This window comes from Cetorhinus maximus, chromosome 29 (genome assembly GCF_964194155.1).
Source record: "Cetorhinus maximus chromosome 29, sCetMax3.hap1.1, whole genome shotgun sequence".
NCBI lineage: Eukaryota > Metazoa > Chordata > Chondrichthyes > Lamniformes > Cetorhinidae > Cetorhinus > Cetorhinus maximus.
Window position 1 is genome coordinate 24,689,036 of NC_135907.1, and position 9,385 is coordinate 24,698,420.

The window sequence follows — 9,385 nt, forward strand, 5'->3', positions numbered from 1 at the left end:
ATCTTGGTGAAAGGTGTCAGCTTTTGATTCATTTGATGCTTTAAGGTGTATTATGAAAGGGGAATAGGAACATTAATATGAAGAGATATCATTTCGTTTTTCGCTGAAGCTTCAGGATGTGTGATTTGCGTTGCTTCACTTAGTTTTTTTTAAGCCACATTATAAAATCAAATCGTCAAAACATCTGATAGGAATGGGACAGGAGGCAAATAAGCTGGCATCTGTTTCTTGAATGAAATATCTACTTTCTGGGGACAACGCCTGTCAGTCATAATGGATCAGCAATGATAGCGAGAAATGGTCTCTAAAGATCCTAAGTTTTTCTTGACAAGTTGTAGGAGAGAGTCGGGTTCAAAACAGATCAGCAGGTTCTTGGCAGGTCTACTTGCCCAAGAATGTCGATTGTGTGAGCTCAGGTTAGGTGTCAATGATCAAATTGTTTAATAAAAACAGAAAATGTTGGAAAACCTTTATGGTTGATTGCTCATTTCGATTACATAACCTACCTTGTCACATTTTCTACCACCATTTATGAACCTTACCAGCGAGCCCGTACTTTGCTATTCCTTCCTACATGCTCTGAACTCATTGACATTGTGATCCCACCGCCTCGGCCGTCAGTCCAGTGAATATTCTAGATTCTGGTTTGCTCGCTGGCTCAATGTGGTCAAGTCAATCCTCAGTTTGAGCGCAATGATTATATCTCTGTTCTTGTCGATAGTGATCGCTGACCATGTCCCTCTGGTGGTCCTGAATCAATTGTACCCTCGGGGCTGAAGCTCCCGTCGTTCTACTTTCATGTGAGTGTTGCACATATAAACTGCTATTCATTACCTAATGATCTGAAGATGTCTAAATTAACTCAGTCCAAATGAGACTAACCATAGACAATCCAACACTCTGAGTAACACGGTAGTATATAGTGAGCGAACTGTAATTATTGAGGATTAATCCTCTTATTTGACAATTGCACAGAATAAGATACAATGATACAATAAGTAACAATTTTATTTCACACCATCCACAACAATAATAACATGACACAGCTAAGCATTGAAAATTACAGTAAGTACTTGAGCTTATATTAATTAGTTAGTTAATTAATTAATTAGTCAACAGTGTCGATCCTCAGGCACAAAACGGAACTCGTTAATTATAACGTCTCAGTTTTGGACAAGTTATGTTTCATAAAAATATTACAGCTGTTATTGCGTTTCCAATGTTTCTAGTTATTGCCAAGCGAGCAGTTATATTCAAGGTGTTGTTGACAAGTTAGGAGAGTTGGGTCTTCCTCTGAAATGTAAACACCAAACCTTCCTTTTCGTAGTTTGTCAGCCGTAGCTGGGCTGTTCGCCCTGAAGGACGGAGTGTCAACATTAACATTAGGACCCATTGTTTCTTAAAATGTCAACCTTCTTACTGTGACCAAACCTTGCAGCGAAGCAACATGTTTCCTAACAATGTTTTTATGGGTTACTTTACTTCCCTTTGATGGTAAATTATTAAATGCCAGCAATCAAGAATTGTACAAACAGATTTAATGATTTTTTAATTTTTGCTACGTTCGAATTCAAGGTGATTCAGTTGATTTAGTGAGCTCGGTCATTGGCATGTTGCTCATGGGAATCTTCAGGTGTTCCTTGTTGCCAGGTTTCCAGCACCACACGGAGATCACCACTAAGTGAAAGATGAAAACAAAACCCAGACGGATACCCATTGCAATCGGCCAAACCAATCCTAATATAGGAAATGAGAAAGTGATTACATTTCGGCAAAACCCTGAAAATGTTCAAGTTCATGTCCAATTGCCTTTCAAAAGTTCCCATGGAATCTACTCCCACCAAAGTGCATTTCAAATCATCATAAGTCTCTGGATTCATTTCTCTTCTCTTCCTCTTGTTCTTTTGCTGATGATTTTAAATTGATGACCTTTGGTTAGCTACCAGCTTGTCAAAGGAAACACTTTCTCTCTGCGCCCCACCTCACAAATCTCGCTCTGTTTTCACAGTTCTGACCATCACCCACCCCCACATACACCTCAAACCCAGCCCACAGCTCCACGCCTCATTTGCACCGTTCTACGTCCCCCCGCTCACAGCTCTACCCTCCCCTCCCCCCCCCCGCCCCCACGCCTGCTCTCACAGTTCAACCCCCCCGCCCCCAAACTCTGCGGTCACGGAAATCTTGAAGCTTCAAAATGGAGTCACAGTGGGATAAATGTTTGGAAAGCACTGCTCTGTTTGCTCCTTCGTTATTGTGAATACCTCAATTAAATCTCCCTTTAACCTTATCTCCAATCTCTCCAATTAACTGAACTTCTCCATCCCTGGTATCGTTCCAGTGATTCTCCTCTGCACCTTCTGCAAGGATTTGACATCCTTTCTTAGTGTGGTGCCCAGCATTGTACACAGTACTCCAACTGAAGCCTCACCAATGATTTAAATGTTTAGCATGACTTCCTTGGTTTTGCATTCAATGGCCCCAACTTACAAAACCAAGTCTCCCACCTTCACTTTATCAACTTGCTCTGTCACCTCAAAGACTTCTGAATATGCACTCCCAGGTCCCTCTACTCTTGCCCCTCCCCCCAACCTCCACAGAATATTATCATATAATGCCCCTCCATGTTGCTTCTGCCAGAGTAATCTACATTAAACTGTGCCTTCCACCTGTCTGCCCATTTCACCATCTGTCTCGGCCCTGCCCAAGTCTGTCACTATCCTGTTTACTATTTTCTAAACTTTCTTAAATTTAGTGTCATCCTCAAACTATGAAATTTTACTCCTTATACCAAAGTCCAGGCCATTTATCTATAAGAAAAGTAATAACAAGGTATTTTTATAGCACATTTAACCTAATAAAACAGCCCAATGTTCTTCACAGAGGCACTATAACACAAAAATAATCATTGAAACACATCAGGCGATACTAGGTAAGATGACCAAAAGCTTGGTCAAAGGGGTAGCTTTTATAGATTGTCTTAAAGAAGGAGAGAGCTGGGGAGAGGTTTAGCAAGGGAATTCTGGAGTTTAGGGCTCAGGCAACTGAAAGGCGTGGCCACCAATGGTGGAGCGATTAAAATCAGGGATGAGCAAGAGGCCAGAATTAGGAAATTCAGGTATCCCAAAGGGCTGGAGGAGATTACAGAGATGGGAAGGGACGGAGCACGGAGAGATTTGTTAAAATGAATGAGCATTTTAAAATCGATGTTTAACTGGGAGACAGTGGAGGTGAATCAGGAGAGAGCTGGTGGGGAACAGGCTTTGGTGCGAGTTAGGACACAGGCAGCAGGATTTTGGGTGACCTCAGGAGGGGGAGGGTTACGGAGGTGGAAATAAGTGATCTTAGTGACAACCTGGATATGTGGTTGAAAACTCATCTGGAGTCTTTCGCTGCAGTTTGGAAAACATCCCTTCAGCACTATCCTCTCCCTGCTATCCCTTAGCCAAGTTGGCTCTTTAATATCAGGTGAGTTGTTTCCTCCGGTTGGGATTCCGATTGTTTTACACCCGAACTATCTCTAGCCTGAAGGAACGGTCATGACCTGCTCGTCGGCTGGGGTTTTTGTGGTCAACCTTTAGCTTCCAGTCCTCTGTGCGAGATCCTTCATCAAATTACTGAAATGATCTCGCTTCCCATTCGAAGAGACTTGCCCGCACGGAAGAACCAGAATTAGAAACACAAACAGGAACCTCACCTTTCACAGTGAGTTTCACATAATTACTGTAGGCGACCGATGCGAACTGCACAGTGTCGTACACACAGTAGTAAGTCGCTGCATCTGATGTCTGGGCTTTGAACTCGAAGACACCATGGAAGCTCTTCCCCGATATGTTTATTACTCGCTGCTCGCCTGTTCCTACTTTATACAGATGTAGCTTGGCGACGGGCCCGGGCCCCGTTACATTGCATGTGAATTTCACACTGTCTCCGCTCGTCACGGAGCCTGACTGGGGGTCGACAGACAGCGTCAGGACACCTGGAACAAACAGATTCGAGAATTAAACGTCCCCCGCTCTAGTTTAGATCCGTTTCTCTTGTGGTCTGCAGGACCGGTTTCAATAAATCCATTCTGAAACCCTCTTTATGCTAAAAGCAAAAAACTGCGGATGCTGGAAATGCAAAACAAAAACAAAAATACCTGGAAGAACTCAGCAGGTCTGACAGCATCTGCAGAGACAGATAACACAGTTAACGTTTCGAGTCCGTATGACTCTTCAACAGAACTAAGGAAAAATAGAAAAGGGGTGAAATATAAACTGGTTTAAGGGGAGGGTGGGGGGACAGGTAGAGCTGGATAGAGGGCCAGTGATAGGTGGAGATAACCAAAAGATGTCACAGACAAAAGGTCAAAGAGGTGTTGAAGCTGGTGATATTATCTAAGGAATGTGATAATAAAGGTACAGATAGCCCTAGTGGGGGTGGGGTGGGGGGAAGGGATTGAAATAGGCTAAAAGGCAGAGATAAAACAATGGATTGAAATACATTTAAAAATAATGGAAATAGGTGGGAAAAGAAAAATCTATATAAATTATTGGAAAAAAGGGGGATCGGAAAGGGGGTGGGAATGGAGGAGAGAGTTCATAATCTAAAATTGTTGAACTCAATATTCAGTCCGGAAGGCTGTAAAGTGCCTAGTCGGAAGATGAGGTGCTGTTCCTCCAGTTTGCGTTGAGCTTCACTGGAACAATGCAACAGGCCAAGGACGGACATGTGGGCATGAGAGCAGAGTGGAGTGTTGAAATGGCAAGCGACAGAGAGGTCTGGGTCATGCTTGCGGACAGACCGAAGGTGTTCCGCAAAGCGGTCACCCAGTCTGCGTTTGGTCTCTCCAATGTAGAGGAAACCGCATTGGGAGCAGCGAATGCAGTAGACTAAATTCAGGGAAGTGCAAGTGAAATGCTGCTTCACTTGAAAGGAGTGTTTGGGCCCTTGGACGGTGAGGAGAGGGGAAGTAAAGGTGCAGGTGTTGCATCTTCTGCGGTTGCATGGGAAGGTGCCGTGGGAGGGGGTTGAGGTGTAGGGGGTGATGGAGGAGTGGACCACGGTCTTTATGCTATCCGAGCGGACTCTGCCCCATCAGGCCTGATACCCTTCCCAGGCTCTGATGGGAATCTCGGGCATCCCCGGGTGGTGAACCCGCCGGGAGTGTGTCCTGGGTCCCTGTGTGCTACCCACTCGGAGCAATCGGTTCAGGGAAATCCCTTGCAAACACCGAACAACACATCGGAGACCCGTGATGGGACACAGGGACAGGGAGAGGCCATTCAGCCCTTCAGACCAGCTCCTCATTTAATTAGCTCACGGCCGAGCTGTGTCTCAACCCCACTTATAGGCCTTTTCTCCACATCCCTGATCCTTGATCCTGATCCTTGCCCAATCGAAGTGGCGCTCGCCGGGACACGATTCCTCCTAGTCTATTCTGTTGCTGTAAATCTCTAAGATTTGCACCCTGAATGTGTTCACTGCTACTGGGGAGATCTGGCCGGCACTTACTGCCCCATTTCTCCTCGGAATGTGAGGCAAACACCGGAATTTCTCATCCTCCGGAGGAAGTCGGATGTTGAGAAAATTCTTACTTAGATCACGAAATTCTTTTTTAAAAAAAGCAATCGACCCTCCTCAGCGCGAGCTTCTAAATCCCTTTTGAATAGTTGTTCAATGATAATTAAGGACATTTACCCATAATGTGAAATATGAACAAATTCAATGAGAATCGGTGACCGGTTCCATAAACTGATGGCAGGAGCCGCATTTACGGTGCAGCTTGTTCTCAAGCACCTTACTGTAAAGGACTGTGAGACCAACGAGCGAAGGAACAAGACCCCCATATATATTGGCCATGAGTGGTGCAAGAGAATGGACGAGTGAGAAAGAGTGAGAATGACATGTTGCTTCTGGCACTAAACTATTCTGCCCATATCTCCTGGGATCAAATCCCATCAGGAGCAGGAAATGACCACGAAAGGCGTCAGATTGTGGTAAATATCCGAACACATCATCCCAGTGTACCAAAATGTACTACCCACCGAGCCTGGGCGACTCCAATCGAATCTCCCCAGGACTATCAGCTGCCAATACCCCAAGAACAAATTCGCACATGTACAGAAAATGTTCCACATGGTATCTAACACCATGAGGATAGAATATTCTGATCGTTTCATTCTGTATCGATATGTCCATGTTTCCGAACATTAGAACGGGGGGGGGGGGGGGGGGGTCAGGCAGAGAGTCCTGGGGCCGGCTTCCTACACTAATAGGGATCCTCTCCTCCCCTCCGCCGCCCCCACCCCACCTCCCACCCACCCTCCCTCCCCTAACCCCCTCCCCACCTCCCACCCACCCACCCTCCCCTAACCCCCACCCCACCTCCCACCCACCCTCCCTCTCCTAACCCCCTCCCCACCTCCCACCCACCCTCCCTCCCCTAACCCCCTCCCCACCTCCCACCCACCCACCCTCCCCTAACCACCTCCCACCCACCCTCCCTCCCCTAAACCCCTCCCCCACCCCCACCCCGTCTCTGTCCATGATGCTTTTGACATGTCCTAATTTCTAGATGTAATATAAATACAACTGTCCCTGTTTTCTCAACCGTATTGAACGTGACATAAAACGTGCAGAGGGTTCGTGTGAATTGCCCGCTATAAATAAACTCAAAACAAAAAGCGGACTAGATGCTGACTAGTACTGTAAACTGGGTTGTGAAATATCTCTCAGTGACTGAAGTACTTGATGTTGGTGACTCATCCAGTCGAGTTCCCCCTTTTTGTTTTAGTTTTGGACACGAACCTTCCATTGCGACCTTCACCGAGCCAATCAAATGAGCTGTAAACAGAAAATAATAAATTCAATCATTCAAACCCAAAGGAATTAAGCCGAGAAAAAGTCAGTATTCAAGTACTTCATCAAATACAGGCTTTGTCCATGAGGTGAGCGCAGATTAAGTTGTGATGCCAAATGCAGCATTTCTATTTGTGCCCATTTTTCACCAATAACCAGCCCGTTTCTAACAGAATGAGAGTTGTTCTCACAAGAAATCCTCAATTAATTTAAACTGCAACGTTAACTTCCCGCTTCTCTTCTTCTCAAACAGTGTGATATTATTCCAGAGGGATTTACCAACATAGCGACATTATTCCCTCTCACTGAAAACCTCGATAGATTTACTGACTAAACATCCCCCGGCCTTGACCACTAACTGGTAACTTGTTGTGAGGAGAGCATTTGTCAAACATCCCTGCTTGTTTCGAGAATTAAACTTCCCCCCTAGCAGTCCATGACAGCAAATGGTTTCCAAATAACCATTACCGCTCCATTTACTGCCAGCGAGTTGCATCTATCAATCATTTTCCTGATGTCAGAAGAAGCTCATTACAGTTTCTCGGGCGCTTTCACGAGTGTTCCTCAGAGCTGGGAGCGTTTCTTCTCCACGGTCTCAGCTCCTGAATGTCCTTCACCAATCAGCCACGGTCCAACTGAATGGCGGGGTAAGGCTCCAGGGGTCAATTGGCCTCCTCCTCCCGCTCCGACTTCTCGTGTCCCTCTCATGTTAACACCGTTGTGTCCAACAGGTCGAGGTGATGCGCCTAGTGTAAGGGCGAAGAGGATGAGCACGCTTCTCGCTCTCTATCTGCTGGCTGCTTCTCATTATCTCACTTCCAGACATTCCCGCTGGCTACAGGTAAGTGAAAGTGTGGAACAAAAACAAAGGTACCTGGAAAAACTCAGCAGGTCTGACAGCATCTGCGGAGAGGAATACAGTTAACATTTCCGGAACTTCTGATGAAGAGTCAGACGGTCTCGAAACGTTAACTCTGTCTCTCTCTCTCCACAGATGCTGTCAGACCTGCTGAGTTTTTCCAGCATTTTCTGTTTTTATTTCAGATTTCCAGCATCCGCAGTACTTTATTTTTACCATAAAGTTTGCCCAGTGTTGCACGCCGGAGAGGAGACTCCAGTTTCGCTGGACACAGAGCTAACGTGACATAAATCATCATCTCATCTGCCAGAGAATGTGACAATATTTCAGCGGTAGCTACAGATAGATACAGATGAAGATACAACACTCACCAACCACAACAATAACGAAAAACAGCATTTTTACTGGGAATTTTCTTCCATTAAGTTCCGAACTGCTTGGATTCCGCAAGGATAATATCTTTAGAGAATATGGGGCTGTAATTTGGCAATAACGGAACTGAGCTCATTGGCATTGAAACGTACCACTGACCAGAGGAAGTTCTCTCAATAAGAACGTTTGCCCTGACGAATTAAGAGAGGGTCATTTCCCGTAAACAATCTTTACTGTTGAAATGTCTTAGAGAATCAGAGCGGTTTACATATCAAAGGGGCCTCAGGCCCTCTGTCGGAATCATTTCATCGGAGAAAAAGGGTTAGGAGTTAAAAATATAATCCAGTTCTAGTCACAATCCATCCAAAGCCTCCAGTGCACCATCCCCACTTAGCTGCTGTGTGTCTGAGTCTGGACATTAAGTGTTGGGAAGAAATGGGATTAAGGAGTTGCAGCGTTCTGACCTGTTCTTAGACTGCTCGGTGCTCACTTCCAGGAATGGATCCGCTTTTGTTTTCGCGAGCTGACAGTTATAAATAAATTCAGAATTTGCACCTTTTGTTTTTGGTGCCAATACTCGTTTCTATTGGGGAATACAATCCTCTAAGTTTTGGATGGTTGATTCTTAAAAATCTAATGATAGCTTAGTTTTTAATTTGATTTTGTACTTCGATGAATCTGGGAAAAGTGATGCTCGAAACACTAACCCCGAGACTGGGGGCTGGGGGTCACAGGCAGACTGGGGGGCAAAATGCTGGCTTCTCCAGTATCTGCGCGCAGTTTCTGAGTTTTCTAATAAGAAATAAAATCCATGAAGTCATTGTCCACTTTCCGTAATGACTAATAGGAACTTAGCAAAAACAGGACAATGATTGCATCGAATGTTAAAAAAAAACCACTGGCAGATTCATAGATTCAAAACATTACCAAGACTATATGGGCTTGTGTATCTTTAGTAACTGCACCATATGAACGTCCTTGTTTCCATGTACATTAACCCTAATCCTAACGCGATACCTACCCCAACCCTAACTCAAATTTAAACTCTCCGCAAATTTAAAGGAAACCACAAACCAGTGAGGAACAAACGAGAAATAAGAATAGAAACACAAAAGGGGACAATTGGTTTACCGCCTGCATTCACCGCTCTAACTCGAATCCATACCCACTCAAACTGACCTTGATCTTCCATTATTAATATACATACCATCCTGATTTGGAAATGTATCGCCATTCCTTCACTGTCACTGGGTACAAACACAGAATAGATACATTCCAACGAGTAAGAAAAAGCCCAAGGGACCGACACAC

General features: G+C 45.0%; 1 protein-coding gene across 1 annotated transcript; it reads right to left on the bottom strand.

Moving 5' to 3' along the window:
• Positions 1–992: 992 nt before the first annotated feature.
• LOC144669462 (uncharacterized) lies at positions 993–8,237 on the bottom strand. The gene is made up of 4 exons (XM_078531913.1): positions 8,074–8,237; positions 6,793–6,828; positions 3,698–3,979; positions 993–1,737 (listed from the first exon to the last, which is right to left on the bottom strand). Exons 1-4 carry the CDS (start codon positions 8,099–8,101, stop codon positions 1,571–1,573), a joined length of 513 nt encoding a protein of 170 aa, XP_078388039.1. The 5' UTR covers positions 8,102–8,237; the 3' UTR covers positions 993–1,570.
• Between the last annotated feature and the right edge of the window lie 1,148 nt (positions 8,238–9,385).

Excerpts from the sequence above, each read along its gene's own strand:
- LOC144669462 (XM_078531913.1), bottom strand. The coding sequence starts at position 8,101 with ATGCTGTTTTTCGTTATTGTTGTGGTTG. Across the intron at positions 6,829-8,073 it reads TTTCGTTATTGTTGTGGTTG|CTCATTTGATTGGCTCGGTG; the intron begins GTGAGTGTTGTA and ends TTCTGTTTACAG. Across the intron at positions 1,738-3,697 it reads TGTGAAACTCACTGTGAAAG|GATTGGTTTGGCCGATTGCA; the intron begins GTGAGGTTCCTG and ends TTCCTATATTAG.